This window comes from Camelus dromedarius, chromosome 17 (genome assembly GCF_036321535.1).
Source record: "Camelus dromedarius isolate mCamDro1 chromosome 17, mCamDro1.pat, whole genome shotgun sequence".
NCBI lineage: Eukaryota > Metazoa > Chordata > Mammalia > Artiodactyla > Camelidae > Camelus > Camelus dromedarius.
Genome location: NC_087452.1, coordinates 31,574,369 through 31,591,184, shown reverse-complemented (window position 1 = coordinate 31,591,184; position 16,816 = coordinate 31,574,369). Strand labels below are relative to the sequence as shown.

The 16,816-nt window shown below is 35.3% G+C and overlaps 1 protein-coding gene across 40 annotated transcripts in view; it reads right to left on the bottom strand.

Moving 5' to 3' along the window:
- The window catches only part of PBRM1 (polybromo 1), a 100,718-nt gene that overhangs the window by 20,289 nt on the left and 63,613 nt on the right, over positions 1–16,816 (bottom strand). For 15 of the 40 annotated variants that reach the window (XM_031470496.2, XM_031470505.2, XM_031470506.2 and 12 more), the window contains 5 exons: positions 10,966–11,151; positions 9,905–10,062; positions 9,018–9,281; positions 3,976–4,121; positions 1,779–1,936 (listed from right to left, as the gene is read on the bottom strand). In XM_031470496.2, coding sequence (XP_031326356.1) covers positions 1,779–1,936; positions 3,976–4,121; positions 9,018–9,281; positions 9,905–10,062; positions 10,966–11,151 — 912 coding nt within the window. Of the gene's footprint in view, positions 1–1,778; positions 1,937–3,975; positions 4,137–9,017; positions 9,282–9,904; positions 10,063–10,965; positions 11,152–16,816 lie in introns of all 40 variants that reach the window. The other 25 variants (XM_031470502.2, XM_031470499.2, XM_031470492.2 and 22 more) reach the window with 3 other exon arrangements.

Below are 16,816 nucleotides of genomic sequence, written 5' to 3'. Positions count from 1 at the left end.
GTGTTCATAGCTAACTACTTATTAAACATTTACATGCAAAAAATGTAAAACACGTAAAAAAAAGGTCAGAAACATTTTAGAAGCTTAAAATAGCTATCATTATTATCACTGACGTGGACCTACACCTCACTTCACTTATATAATCCCAAGGCTTTTCAATTCAGAGAAGGGACAGTTAATATTTTCCATATTTCACAGAAGGAAAAAATGGGGATTTGGAAAAGGTAAAATTTCTCCTCACAACTAAAGAGTAAAAATGACTAGTGGCCCTGGAATGGATGTGTTGTCTCTACCCTGACTTGAGGTTCCTACCAGGTCCCCAAAACATAGGGAAAAGACATGAGTTTAGGAGGCCTCATTTAATAAAGGATAAAAAAAATTAAAAACACCTAATGGATTTTGATTGGAACTGCAATGAATCTATATATCAACTTGGGGAGAACTGACATCTTTATAATACTGTCTTTCAGCTATAAACATGATGGGTCACTTCATTTATTTAGGTCTTCTTTAATTTCTCTCGATAACTTTCTTACAGTTTTTTGGTTTTTTTGTTTTAGTGTGTGTATATGTCAGTCTTAGGTATCTTTTAAAATATTTATTCCTTGGTACTAAATGTAAATTTCATATTTAAAATTTTTAATTTTCCAGTTGCTTAGTGATGATAAATAGAAATACAGATGATCTTGATATTTTCACTAATTCTAATAGTTTATCTGAGTATTCAAAGCACCAAAACCAACCTAGGTAAACACTAAAGAGATCAAACAAAGTCTATAAACTGTAAAATACTTTTTCATCTGCAAATCTCCTTTGGTCATAAGCAAGGTGGCTTCTTCATCTTTATAATCCTATGTAATCAATATAAAGCTTTTGGAAAACCATTCCAAAAGATGTAAATAGTAGCTGGTGTAAGTAAGCTGTCGAGTTAATTCAGAGCCAGAAGAAACACAATAGCTGGAAACGATGACAGTGTATGACGCATATAACTAGATCTGAGAAGCAATGCCACTGTGAACACTCAGTAGGATGACTGAACAGAAACCAAAACAAGACTCCTTCACATTTCTGGAATGGGAACAATAACATTACCAGGGTTAATCCAAAAGACAATGTAAAGGTCTTTTAATTGCTCTCCCTGCTTCTTACAACACAATCTCCGTACTGCAGCCGCAGGGATTCCTCTAATGTATGTCGGCTCACATGGCTGCTCTGCTCAGACCCCTCATCACAGGACTTCCTATCTGTTCCAAACTCAATCTCTGCACTGTCTATAAGACCTACCATGACTCAGTGCCCTACCACACCCCCTGCCCTGCTCCAGCCACCCTGCTTTCTTATTGTGTCTCAAACAGGCCCAGATACTCTGCCGTAAGGTCTTTGCATTTGGTGTTTGCTATGCCTTAAAGGAGGAAAAGCTCAGATATTTGAATGGTTTTCTCCCTCATCCTCACTACCTTCAGGGCTCTACTTACATGTCATCTATAAGAGAGGCTTTGCTGACCACATTACCTAAAAGAAGACCTCTGCTCAACATTACTCTCTATTGTCTTCCTCTGCTTTATTCTCATTCATAGCCCTAATTACTATCTGATGTTCTATAATTTAATTTTAATTTACTTACTGACTCCCCAACCTCTGCCCTATTCTAAGTCTCTGAGCGAGCAGAGATTTTGGTTTGTTTATTGCTGTACACCACCTAGAACAGTGCCTAGGACAGAAGAACTATTCAACCAACTGTGGAATGAATGCGATTAAATAAAAGCTTAAATACTTACCCAGAATACATGTCATGGGGCAGGTTTCTTCCAGATTACTCAGAAACACTTCTTTCTTGTAGAACATTTTTGTGGGCTCATGTTCCGTCTCTTCTGGGTGAATAAAGATGGGGCCGTAAAAATATGCAGCTCCATCTCGGACCCATACCTTCTCAATTCTTGGGGGAAAAAAATGGAGAAATTCCATTAAAATGGAATTCTGATGGATTTCACTCCTATGACAGGATTAATCTAACAAAAATTCTGTTAACCAGAAACTTAATGATACATACTATTTGGAGGAGCTCCATTGGTTGTTTTGATAGTAAGACAATTCCCTTGATTTTTTTCCCCCTTTAATCATATGAGAAGACACTTGGAAAAAAAGAAGTGAACACTTGGCTACTCATCTGAGGGGAAAAATTTTTTTAAAACATATTACCAAGGCATGTAACTTAATAGTTTAAGCTGGCTCCCAGGTTTTCTTCCTAAGATGTAAGCATCTATTATTGGAATTGTAAGCTCAATAAAAGCACAGACTATCAACATTTGGGGTCAGGTCACATTAAGGCTATGGTTTATAACCTTTTAGAAGGTCAAGCCTAATATCTCTTTACTCTGCGAGAATCTGATGAAATCAAGATAACATCTTCTTAGAAAAAAAAATTAACATCTGACTGCTCTGTGTAAGATACTGTACCATTTCTCACAACCACACCATAAAGTTGGTATTATTATCATCCCCATAGTCTTGTGGTTCCTGACATGAAGCAGTAACCTCATCCTCATCTGACTACTGGCCTAAGCCACCATCATTCTTGCCTGGATTACTGCAACAGCCTTGTAGCAGATCTCCTTGCTCTTCTACCTTTGACTCTTTACAGTCTACTCTCAACAATCAGTAGACAGAGCGATCCTGCTAAGACCTAAGCCAGATGTCATTTTGTGCTTAAAATAATCCAATGATATTTCATTTCATTCAGTAAAGGTCCACATCCCTACAGTGTTTTCAGAGGCCCACAAGATTTGCACCGCACTCCCGGCCCTCATATCTTTTATGTAACTCGCGCATAGCTCACTCCCCTTGTAATAAGCTCTGTTGATTTGAACAGGCCAGGCATGCTTCCCTCTCAGGTCTTTGCAATGGCTGTTCTCTCTCCATGGAAAGCTTTCTCCTCGGATGTTCACATTACTCACTTCCTTGGGTTCTTCAAGTGTTGGCTCAACTGTCAGCTCTCAGTGGGGCTTTACACACCATCTTAATGATTTGAACTCCCCACATTGACTATGATGCTCCTGATTCCCCATAGCCAGCTCTATTTTTTTCCATAGCACTTATCATGATCTAATGTGCTATATACTTTACTTATTCATGATGTTTATTATTTGTCTTCCCAGCAGAATAAAGATCCATGGGACTAAGGATACCTGTCTGTTTTATTCACTAATGTACCCTCAGAGCCTGGTAAGCAGTAGGTTTATAATAAACAATTATTGAATGATGAACAAATATGATGAGGAAACTGAAGCTCAGGGAGGTAAATCATTTGCCTAAGGATATTAAATACCTGGGCTGGGACTTACACCAAAATCTTTTGGAACCAACTACTGTCCTTATCTACTGTCCTCTACTGCCCAGCCCTGTACCCTGACTCCTTTACTGCTGTTCTAGGCCATTCAACCATACTTTCACCCATTTACTTGTTCATTAAATATCTGAGCCTCATGTACTGTTTGAAGCATGGGATATAAAGGTATATATCTGTTTTTTGCTCAAAAAGAGAGGGTCCCAGGGTGTTTGCAGCTTCATTATGGAAACCTGATAATATGATTGATATGTGCTCTAAGAAGGAAAACCTGGTGCTCTGAGAATGTGTAACAGAGAGATGTAACCCAGTCTGAAGGTGACAGTAAGTCTTCCTTAAGGAAGAGCCATTTCAAATTTAAGCTAAAGAAGTTCACCATATGAAGTGGGCAAGAAGATTTCTGGATTGAGACTTCAGTAAATAGTAGAAGAAAAAGAAAAAAAAAAGTTCATGGGAGGAACTTAAAGAGGGAAAGAAGAGTGTGGCTAGAGGCACAAGCAGGGAGAGTAAGGTGTGAGAGGAAGTGGAAGAAGCTGCCAAAGGACATTTGTTTTCAGCCTAAAATGATGAATTTCTACTGACTCCAAATCTCTCAGACCCAATTTCATCCTCCCCACCTCAATAACACTCACCTGCCTACACGAGGCCGCACCAGGCCATGGGATTTGATGAAGACACAGTCACCAACCTTCAGCCACATGTCATTATAACGGAGCTGCTCAAAGTAGTGGCAACCTGGTTCACCATTTGACATTTCCACAGGGACGTCTTCTTTCTCCTGTGGCAAAGGAAACTGATTGAAGATAGGCAGCTGACAATCAAGAAGTGGGTAGAGGAGGTAAGAAAGGAAAGCAAGCTTTCCTTCATTTTAACTTAAAAGAAAAAAAATAACTATAAATAGAAGCTCAGATTAAGACAAGAAACCAAAATAGGTTACTAAAATAAGAAAATCTTATCAAATATTGTACCTACTTTAAATTTCTCATTAATTTCCTAAAATAATGTTACTCCAAGATTCTTTTATTCCCCTCTCCTTCCCTCTCCCATTCGCACTGCTTTAGCCAAAAAACACTTGAGAAGACTTATCAGTGTTCGTGAGCAGCCTCATCAACTGTTGTAGAGAATGGGGAGCAAATTCTATACAAGCTTTCTCTTCACCACATTTACTGAGTTCTCAATTTCTTAATATCAACAATGGATAGATTTAACATCTTGATCATTTTGATTTATTCCAACATGGAAAGAAACAGTACAGCCCCTGTGACATAAACACACACACTTTGTTTTTGAATAAATTAGTGTCTGTCACCTACTGGCTGCTCTGACATTGGGCAAATTACTTGACCTCTTAAACCTTAGGGTCATCATCTGTAAAATGAAGATAGTGTGCCCTTCAGATGGGGTTGTTAGGAAGCTTACTTAAATGAAACAATTCATGTTAAGCACACAGAACAATGCCTGACTCATGCAAACCAGTTAACAAACATTATTTTTGTTTTAGTCTTGGCAGAAAAAAAAAAAAAGAAAACATACTCTGACTAATGGAAATAAGAAATGTCACTTACTGGGAACCTAGCAGATAACGAGCACAGCACTAGGTGTTTTGAGTATATACCTCTAAAGCATATAAATGCTGAGGAAACTCCAGAACCCTCAAATTTTCTACTGCATCTCCTTGTCCTCTGAGAATATCTGAAACGTCAACCTCAAAAAAGTCTCCTTTAGAATGCCCAAATAATTTAATGTTTTGATCTTTATGACTTCAAATGTGACACTGAAATGGTCTTCTTGGAAAATCCTTAAGAATGAGAGAGATCCCACAATATATGATGGGTGAGGGGCACTTGAAGGAATGGAAGCTATGAAGTCCTGAGATTAAGAGTATCTTTTCGTTTTAGGAATGGGTTCTGTTCTAGTTATTCTTTCAACAAGTTCTTGGAATGCCATGCAATATTAAAATAAAGACATGAGACTGAAAAAAAGTGACTCATACAGAGGACCCTGGGGACTTAAGAATTCTAGTAATAATAATAATAACAAATCTAAGTTAGTTCCCACACTGACTTCCATTGATATTTCTTATTCTTTTAAAATTAGTATCTCTCTGATTCCCAGACATACTGGTAAAATGTAAAAAATATGTTCTTTTCCAAGCTCCCTTTCTCTCGTAACACTAAAATGGATATTTTTTTCCTAAGACACCAAAAATTCAATTTTTTCCAGTTTTTACATTAACAATTTAAAAACTTTATCTTAAAAAAAATTAAAAACTTTTTTTTATATAAAAAGTATATTTGTTGGAAATAATTCAATCATTAGCATGTGTAAAGTCTTAAAAATAAATCTTCTGTGATCCAACCCCAAAGATAACCACCCAGTTTAGTGTATATTTTCCATGTTGTTTACACATTCATATATGTAAACATACATTTTTGGTTTTTTTGAGTAATGATGGAACCACATTCCATTCTGCAACCTGTTAACTCCTTTCATTGGCTGCACAGTTTGCATTATATGAATGGATGTAGACAACTAAGTTCCTATTCATGGGCATTTGGGTTCAGCCTAGGGTTTTGCTTCTACAAACAACATTGACATCACCTTTTGGTGTACCGATCTGAGTAGTATGTTGGAGTACATTCCCTGCCATCAGATGATAGGGTCAAAGGGAATGGCACTGATGGGAGATGAGAGTGTGCTGCCCCACACCCACTCCAGGCTGCATGTATTATTAGTCTTTAGAACTCTTGCTAATCTGTTTGTTGAACATTTTAAAAACTTAGATTAATAGATTTTCTTATGTTTTTGAATGATCCTCTATAAATGATCTATTTGGTTCTTTGCCCATTTTTCTAGTGTTAACTTTTTTCCTAGACTTGAAACTCTTTGTACATTAGAAATAGTAGTCCTTAGACTGTTTTATTAAACTAATTGATGTTTTCAGTTGTAAATCAGTAAAGCGATTTTTTTCTTTCATGGCTACCGGGTTTTATATCATGCATATAAAGGACCCATTCCAAGCTTACAAATGAATAAAACATTATAAGTAAATAATAGTAAATGTACTTGTATTAGCAACTTATATTTCTTTTTTTATGTTTATATCTTACTTATTTTGCAATATGAAATGAGGGAGAGTTCAGGTGGTTTTATTTTCTTCTTTTTATTCAAGTGGCTACCAGTTTTTCCAATATCATTTGATTCCATCCTCTCTTGCTGATTTAAAGTACTACCTTTATACAAACTTTCAGTTATAAAATAAATGAGTCACAAGTATGAAATGTATGGTGTGGGGAATATATTCAGTAATTATGTAATATCTTTGTATGGTGATAGAAAACATTTAGACTTATCATAGTGGTCACTTTGAATGTACAGAAATATCAAATCACTATGTTGTGTACCAGAAACATAGTACTGTAGGTCAACTATACTTCAAAAACACAAACTCAGAAAAAGAGATCAGATTTGTGGTTACCAGAGGCAGGGGGTAGTGGGAGGGTGCAACGGATGAAGACAGTCAAAAAGTATAAACTTCCAGTTTTAAGATAAGTTAAGTACTAGGGGTGTAATGTACAACAGGATAAATATAATTAACACTGCTGTTCATTTTATGTAAAAACTGTTAAGAGAGTAAATCCTAAGAGTTCTCAACACAAGGAAAAAATTTTTTTCTATTTCTTTAATGTTGTATCCATATGAGATGATAAATGTTCACCAAACTTACTGTGGTAATCATTTCATGATATATATGTCAAATCACTTATGCTGTACACCTTGAACTTATACTGTGCTATATGCCAATTATATCTCAATAAAACTAGTCAAAAAAAAAAAAAAAAAAAAAAAGAAAGAAAGAAAGAAAAAGGCCACTGGGGGACAACAGGGGAAATACAAACAAGGCCTCTAGATTAGTAAACAGTATTAATGCTAACTTTCTGGTTTAGATCCTTGTACCATGCTTATACAAGATGCTAACACTTGCAGAAACTGAATGAAGAATGTAAGGAATGTCTTCGTACTATCTTTGTTAAGTACTTTGAACATTTGTTAAGTCTAAGATTATTTCAAAATAAGTTAAAATAAAATACGTAAAACTATAATAAACAAATAAATGAATAAACAAATTACTATCTTTATGTTTTGAATTTAACTGTGAAAAGCCTATTCCTTTCATTGACTGATCATGAGCTAATATCTCAGTATTTTTTAATATAATTTTATAAAATATAATACTATTTGGCAGGGTAAAGCACTCTTGATTATTCTTCAATTTTTCTGGTAACTGTCATGTATTTATTCTTTCATAAGAATGCTAGAATAATTTTGCCAAGTTCCAAAATAATTTATTCAAGTATTTTATGCCCTTCTAGATTTTCTTCCCACAGGTTCCATATTCTCCTTTTAAGATAATTTCTTAATGTATTTTTTTTGTTGTTCATGTGAATAGGGTATTATCTTCCATATGATTTTTCCAACAGTTGTTAAAATGTATTCAACATTTTCATTTTACTTTTAGAAGTCTTATAAATTATTAAAATATTTGTATAAAAAAACTACTGACTTGTATATGGATTTTAAAATTTCTACTTGCTGAATTCTGTTTTCAAAAACTTTTCAGTTAATTTCTCCATTATCTGCAAAAAAATAATTTTGCCTCTTATTGTCAATATTTTTACTACTTTTATTTGTCCAATAACATTGGCTATTTTCAGAAAAATATAGCAAGCACTTCTGTCACGTGTATAACTAAAAGGAATTTCTTTTACAGGTTTTAGGCTTGAGATACAAATACAATTTTTAAAAATCACTTTGAGGAAAAAAAAATCACTTTGAGGAAATATCCTTCTAAAGTCTTAAATCAGTCAAGACAGGTACTTGATCAAGTAATTTGTCCTTTGATCTACTAATATAATGAAGCATATTACTGAATTTTCCAAATTTTGAACTATTCTTGCATTCTTCGAATGAACTCCTCTCTACTTGGTTATGTTATTCTTGAATGACTAACTTGATTTCACTTATAAGAACACTTTTCCCCCAAGATTTTTCTTGCATCAATATTCATAAAGTGAGAATGAACTATAGTTTTCTATTTTTATTTTATCAGGCTTTGGAATCAAGATTATTCTGGCTTTGTAAAACAAACCAGGAAGCTTTCTTTGTTTCCCATGCTCTGAAATAATTTAAATGGTTAAAAGAATTCACCTGTAGAATTATCTGACCTGAGTACTCTCTGGGGTGAGCTCTTTGATATTTAAAAGAATTTTCTTCATGTTACTTACATGTGTTCTCTCTTCTGGATTCCACCTTGGTAATTTGCATTATCCTAGAAAGTTATTCATTTTACTCAGGTTTTCAAGTTTACTAAAGAAATGTACAAGTCTTTATACTTCTTCCACATTGTATGTCAAGCTTAATCCCCTTCTTTTTCCTTTATTAGGATAGTTGGTAGTTTATCTCACTGGACTTGTCAAAGTCTACTTTTCAGTTGTACTGTTCTGTATCCTTAGCATTAATCTCTTTCCTTTATAGTTCCGTTCTTTCTATTTGGCTAAGTTTTTATATTGTTGCTCTTTTTCTACTTCTTAATTTGAATACTTTATTCGTTTATTTTCTGGAATCAATACTTTGAAATGTTAAGTTGTTTTCTGTATGGCTATTATCTACATACCTTTTCCAAGTTAAAACTGTCTTCAGGTCGACTGTCCTCGGAGTTGTCTGTGTTCTTCTCATCATCCCCTTTATCTGCATTTGCAAATACAGAGGCCACTCGGACCACAGGCAAGGGCACTTCCCGAGGGACAAACCTAACTGAGCTGACGGGCATGGTCCACAGTTTAATTTTCTTAAAAGATTTTGTTTTGGCAGAATACCGTGATTCACAGACAAAAACATCTTCATCTCGGAAGTTTTCTGGGCATAATTTAAAGTATTCCTGGTGGATATAAGAACATAGGAGAATTTTCTGAAAACCAATCAACCAAAAAAACAAACAAAAAACAACAACCAAGCGAAGAATTAAAAGCTAAAATGTTAAGACCTTTGGACAGTTAACAACAAATGGTAAACGGCTGGAGATCTAGGAGTATTTCCTTACACAGAATTGTCTTACTCAATACATACTGTTTAGCTTATTTAGCTTACCAACTTTCCCTTTGATAATATATTAGTATTTCACACAGCTTTAATTTTCCTTAAAGCTTCAGGAACATGCATATATTAGACAGACAAACAAAAAGTACACCTTATTACCTAAAAACCACACTGAAAACTTACAATCATCCTTCAGAAAGTGTCCTCCTTAAAAGTCTGTCTGGCAATATAACAAAATTAAAGCTAATTGCACAGAGCTATACAGTGTAGGCAGCAAATGGGCTTTCATCATCATGTTCAGGTTAATTTCTCCCCAAATCTTTACAAACAGCCAGAGACACAGCTTTAAAAAAATGTCACACAATTTAAAACAGAGCTATCAATTTTGTAAATATCAGTTTTTTGTGTATGTGAATTTCATTCCCATGGAATAATTTATTCTTTGGGGACTAATGAGTTTCTTACCTTGACAAACATGACTACACATTTTCCTAGAATTTTACTAACAGGAACTTTATTGTAATAGTCACTCTTAAAAACTTCTTTTTCTAGAAATTTTCGTGTAGCCAGATGGAATGTTTCATTTGGCCGATAAAACCAACAGCCATACAGCCATTTTTCACCTCAAAAACAAAGAGAGAGAGAGAGAGAGAGACAGAGAAAAAAAATTTACCATTAACAGAAATTACACATTCTTGCAAAATGAGCAATACTCTATCCATCCTGCCATGGCCTGAACCTAGCAATGTGCTTTTTAGGCCATGGTTCCTTAATATAATTATCTTAGAAGAAACAATACTTTAAAATAATGAAGTGTAATGAGGTCTAAAACATGCTACTTTCCCCCTCATATTAAAAAAATGTATAATAAAGAGAATGAGGAAGATGATGAGAGAACTGCTCTACTCTGCTGGGTAAGGACACACTTAAAGCGTATAAGGACATAAGATATACCAAAGGTCATATTTAGCACTTGGACGAAGGAATACAAAGGTATTTTACATGACCAACAGCTGAAAGAACTGGTTGTCTGGATCTCATTTTTGCCTGCTTTTGGCTTCTTTAACTCCTATTCATTCTCTATGTTTCAAGCTAAAGGCAATTGCTCTAGGAAGCTTTTCTGAAATCAAATTATAAGCCAAGGCACATTTCTCTCTATAATAATCCCTTTAATTTGTGATTTTTACCAGAGTGGTTTTGTCAGGGACAAACATGAGCCTTTTGTTCTTCTGAATCTCTGGTATCTTACAGAGTTTGGCTCACGGTGTGTTTTTAATAAATTATCAGTTGAAAGAATGAATCTCAACTAGACTTCCAGAAGTTGCATTTATTTTAACTCAAATGTGTCACTGCCCAAATGGGCTCAACCCTATGTTTTTCATGTAGTAGGTACTTACATTGACTCACTGTAGAACTATTATTGGAAGACATAAAATGTCTGAGTTACATTTTTTTCCCCTGAGGACCAAGGAGGAGTAATATAGTCACTTTTCACCAATCTGCCCTTCAATTTAAAATGGACGTACCAGCAGAATCTTCCCACAGTCTCTCAATACAGACTATATGTGGTTGTAGATTGGACTCTGCGGGCTCCACATAGACATAATCTCCCACGTGGTACATGCTGTTCTTAAAGCTGCAATCCTGGCTGTATGTGCGATGTAAGCCTGAGAGGCCTGCAGCTCCCGAGGAATCTTCACTTTTTTCAGCTTCTTGGGTAAAAATAAGAAAAACGTTCTCATGAAAAGGATGCTGGAATCAGCTATAGGATTCAAACAACACATACCAATACATTTAAAGGCAGGATTCAGGACAAATAGTATGACATCCATATTTCCAATACCCTGTACTCAAAACTGTCTTTCCGAATTACAACCATCCGCCATTAATTAAATAAATATATAAATAAAGGATCTACAGAATAAAAATAATAACCTTAATAACATATGTTCAATGTAGTCATTCTGGATGATACAGAAAGGTATAAAGAAGAAAACAGGTCACTTGTAAATCATGTAATCCTAGAGATAATCTCCTATATACCTTCTTCATCTTAATGGCTTTGAAATATTTTTCCTCTAACAGTCATTACATGGTTATGTCACAGTTAATGGAATCTTAGAATTTAGGAGATATGGAATATGAATATCATACAATATACTGTAAACTATATATGCATACACTTAATGTATCATTAACACTTTCCCTGAGATAAAATGCTTTTCTCAAGATTTTAATTTTTGTTCAATAAGACATTTTAATGGCTCCCAAACAAGCCATCATTTGCAAACGTCATAGTTTGTTTGTTTTTTTTTTAGGGAAAAGCTTTGCCCACTTCAATTACTTCCCTAGAATAATTTTCCATAAGTGGAAGAGCTGGAATGTTTTTAAAATGCATGTTCCAAACTAACCCTCAAAAGTCTATACCAATTTAATTCCCTCACTGTTTGGCTACAAGGGGATCTGTTTCTCCATTCCCTCTCTAATATTGGTAAATTTTTCCTAATTTTGATAGAAAATGTTATCTAGTAGTTAGTTTATTAACCAAACGAATCCCTGTGACATATGCAGCAGATTCACAAGGTTCTTGAGAATTTTATACAAGCAGGAGCACTGTCAACTGGCCTGAAAAAGATAGAGTATAAAATGAACGAAGGCTGTTAAATCTCCCAAAATTCTAGAGATAGGAAACAGGCTGATAAAACAACTCAGCTGCAAGTATGTGCTACCTTTCATGAAAAAAGACGATCCAGATGGCAAAGCGTGGAGCCACAGAGAACTAATTCCAGGCCTTGAAGCCTAATGAAATCTGCCTGGCTGGATCTTGAAATTGCCTGGAAATGAAGACTCTTTTCCTTTTTCATTGCTCCCTTTTTGAATGGAAATGTCTTTGTTATCCTATATATATATATAATTTCTTTGGAGATACGTCTATTCAAACTATATATATATAGTTCCAACACTATATTCTAAGTGTAAAGAATGTGTTTTTTCAGTTTCAAAGATGAAGAGGAATTGGGTCACAGGATGCATCATAGCCAGACCTTTATACATACACTAATTTAGATGACTTAAATAATGAGATTTGGGACTTTTGAGTTGATGGTATTTAGATGAGATTTTTGGTACCCAATAGAAGGATTGTTACTGTAACAATATCTAAAAAATACAGAAGTGACTTTGGAATTGGGCAGCAAGGAGAGACTAGAAGAACTCTGAGGAGTACGACAGAAAAAGCCTAGGTAGCCTTGAATAGACATTAGTAGGAAAATGGACACTAAAGACTTGACACTGAAGGCTCAAAAAGAAGGAAATGTTACTGGAAAGTGGCAGAAAGCTTAGCAGAGCCATGTCCTCCAGTTATGTGGACTCTGGACCTCCTGAGCTGACCTTTTAGCTATCTTTTTTTTTCTTTCTTTGTTATTTTTCTACTTCCTTGGAGATTTCTTCAATTGTATCGTTTAATCCTTCTCTAAACATTTTCTTTCTGCTACCATTAACAATTTTTAATTGAATATATTTAATACATAATATTGTATAAATTGAAGGTATATAATGTGTTACTTTGATCTACTTATATACTGTTGCCATTGTAGCGATATTTATCACACTACACAATTACAGGACAATACTGTTGCCTATATTCACCATACTGTGCATTAGCTCTCTATGGCTTATTTACTACTCAAGTTTGTTCTGTTAAAAAATGTCAACATATCCCCCTACCCTACTCTATCATTTTTTTAAACAGCTTGAGATATAATTAATATACCATATAATTCACCTTTTTAAAGTGCATAATTCAATGGATTTTTTTGGTATATTACATTAATTTTTAAAATTCTGATAAGATACATCCCATAAAATTCACCATTTTTTGATAATTTTTAAGTGTATAATGCAGTGGCATTTATTACTTTCACAATGTTGTGCAACCCTAACCACTATTTCCAGAATGTTTTCCTTTACTCCAAACAGAAACACTGTAACCATTAAGTAGTAACTCCTTGTCTTTCCTCTCCATAGCCTGGTAACCTCTAATCTCCTTTGTCTATGAATTTGGTATTCCAGGTACCCAGATAAGTGGAACCATACAGTGCCTGTTCTTCTGTGTCTGGCTTATTTCAGTTAGCACAATATCTTCAAGGTTCATCCACTTTGTAGCATGTATCAGAATTTCATTACTTTTTATGGCTGAATCACATTCTATTGCATGTAAATACCACATTTTGTTTATCCGTTCATCTGCTGATAGACACGGGTCAATTCGTCTTTTGGATACTGTGAATAATGCTGTTATGAACATTGGAATACAAGTATCTGTTTGAGCCCCTGCTTTTAGTTCTTCTGGATATACACCTAAGAACAGAACTGACAGATCAATTCAATGTTTAGCTTTTTAAGGAACTGCCAAACTGTTTTTCACAGTGGCTATACTACTTCACATTCCCACCACCAATGTATGAGGGATCCAATTTCTCCACATTCTCACCAACACTTGTATATCTTCCTTTTTTTTGATAACAGCCATCCTAAAGGGTATGAAGTGGTATCTCACAGTAGTTTTGATTTGCATTCTCCTAATGATTAATGATGTTGAACATTTTTCACATGCTTATGGACATTTGTATAATTTCTTTGGAGATACGTCTATTCAAATCCTTTGTCCACTTCTGAATTGTGTTTTGTTGTTGAACTGAAGGAGCCCTTTATAATATTCTCGATATTAGACCCTTATCAGATGTAACGATTTGTGAATATTTTCTCTCACTCTGTGGGTTTGCCGTATTCTAAGAAATTTTCTGTTCTGTGAATGTTCATTATTTATGGCCTCTTGTTCTTGTTTTATGGAGGCAGTAGCCTGTCATCTCTCTGAAGGTCTAAATTTTAGTTTAGTTGGTTTAAAAAAATTTTTTTTCTCCTGCTGCCTTCACTTTGTTTCCTCAAAGGTCCTTTTTTTCTTTTTGTTTTGTTCTATCTCTTACATCTTAGATTTTCCTTAAATATCCAGTCCTATTTAAATAAATATCTGCTCCTATTTGAAAGTAAAATGGTAAAGAAGCTGGCCAGAAGCTCTCTACATGTACACAGAGCTGGTTGACTGATGGATTTCATTGAGGACCTCCAGATGTTATCTTCAGTTTTTCCCCAATGCCTGGTCCATTTCTCAAGAAAAAAAATCTCCTTTCTCAAAACTATAAGCCTGACTCCCAGCATTTTAGGAGATAAGTAGTTAAGAGAGTCAGGGGTCTCACTCTTTAGAATAAATCCTTTCATAATCCCCCTCTTCAGAACTGTACCCCGACCCTGAAGTCTGCCTGTTGTCCCTGAATCTACATCTTTAGGGATAAACAGTCACTGGAAGGGTAGGGAGGTGATCTGGAGGTTCAACTCCTTTAAATTTAGACTTTGAACTAATTCTTCTGTTTCCAGACGCTTGTGGACCTCCACTTTTCAGGAGTACACAGTGTTCTAATCCCTGCACCTTTCTAGACAGGAATTAGCCTGCTTAAGGTCTTCATCCAATGCTAGCACTGAAGCCAGCATTAGCAACTTATCCATCTGTTTTCTAGTTTCAGAATTTTAACCGCCATCATCTCCTCTTCCACTGTTTTCCTTTTCTTTTTTAAGGGAGGGGAATGCTTTTCTGTTTATGCCTTTTCTTTTGTTTTAAAATCCCCATTTTAGAGGCTTGGGAAGGAGGAGCAGTGGGTATTTATGTACAATCTATCCACATTTAAGTGAAAGTCTTCTATGTTGTTTTATCTTTGTTTACTTACCCTGTATGAGTATTTAGTTTTGGCATTTAATATAAAAAGGAGTCTGTGAGCTCTAGTGTCCCTTGATTTCGATCGATTATTAAGAAACCCATTCTGATGGCTTAAAGATAGAGAGGGGTGACCAACATACACAACCACCCTCCTTTCTGGTGTTGTGTTGTCTTTTAGTATTCATAAAGTACCTTGACATAGGATGACTAGAAATAACTAGTTACAATAACCTTGAATACCCCGCTTATATAGCTTTTCCTACTTAGTTCTTCTAGTGTTGACCGCACATGCTACAGCAAAGCACCACTTCTACCTTCCAGTCTCATGGTAGAAATACAATCTCTGAGTTAGTGTAAAAATGAGTAACTTTTAATAGGGATGTTTCGGAGGCCTCAGAAAGCAGCTCTGTGCAGCAGGGCTCCCTTTCCTCTAGTCAGCATAAGGCTCCCAGGCCCATGAGATAGGCACAGTGATGGGAAGGAACAAAAATCTGTCTTTTTCTCTATGTGGCTCTGCTTTTCTGCCATAGGTCTTCTTCACAGGTTAAATCATTGGAAATATTTCCTGATCAAAGGAACAGTCAAGGGCAGTGACCAATAGTCTTTAAAATGTCAGTATCGCCTTTTCTTTAGAATGTACCACCATAAAAGATAATGGGTTCACACATTATTGCTAATCCACTAAGAAGGAAGGCAGATGCCATAAGTCCCTGTTCCTCCACTCATTACACCCAAGGTCTTAGAGCAGTGATTCCCAGACTTAACTACCTCAGAGCCACCTACAGCACTTGTTACAACACAGACTGCTGGGTCTCACTCTCAGTGTTTCTGAACTGGTTGGCCTGGAATGGGACCAGAGTATATGCATTTCTAACAAGTTCTCAGGTGATGCTGATGCTGCTTGCCTAGAGGCCACACTTCAAGAACTGCCTTAGGGTAATTCAAGGAGCAGGTGTCACTAATTCTGCATTGCCAAGAAAAGAATCAACTTAAAAAAAAATCCCAAGTATATAAAATTCTGTCAGTAGAAACAACATGTGTCTTAAACGTCATACTCAGTACAGCACTGACATTTTCCGCTTTTTTCTTTCATTGATTTCTGTTCTGATCTTTATTATTTCCTCTCCTTACTTCTGGTCTGACTCACTCTTCTTTTTCTAACCTCTTGACATGGAAGCATAGATTCATTTTAGACCTTAATCCTTTCTAATGTACATGCTCAAATATTAATTTCCTAAGAATTGCTTTAACTATACTCCATTAATTTTAATATGTTATTTTCATTTTGATTCAGTTCAAGATTTTTCTAACTGCCCTTGTGATACCTGCTTTGATGCATGGGTTATTCAGAAGTGTACTGCTTCATTTCCAAATGTTTGGGGATTTTCTAGATTTCATTCTGTTGTTGATTTCTAATCTAATTCCACTGTATTTAGAGAACAAACTTAATACGATTTCAATCCTTTTAAATTTGGGGGAAATTGTTCTATGAACCAATACATGATCCATTCTAGACAATCTTCCATGTAGGCTTTACAGGAGTGTGTATTCTGCTGTCACTGGGTGTAGTGTTTTACAAGTGTTAGTCAGGTCAAGGTGGTTGACAG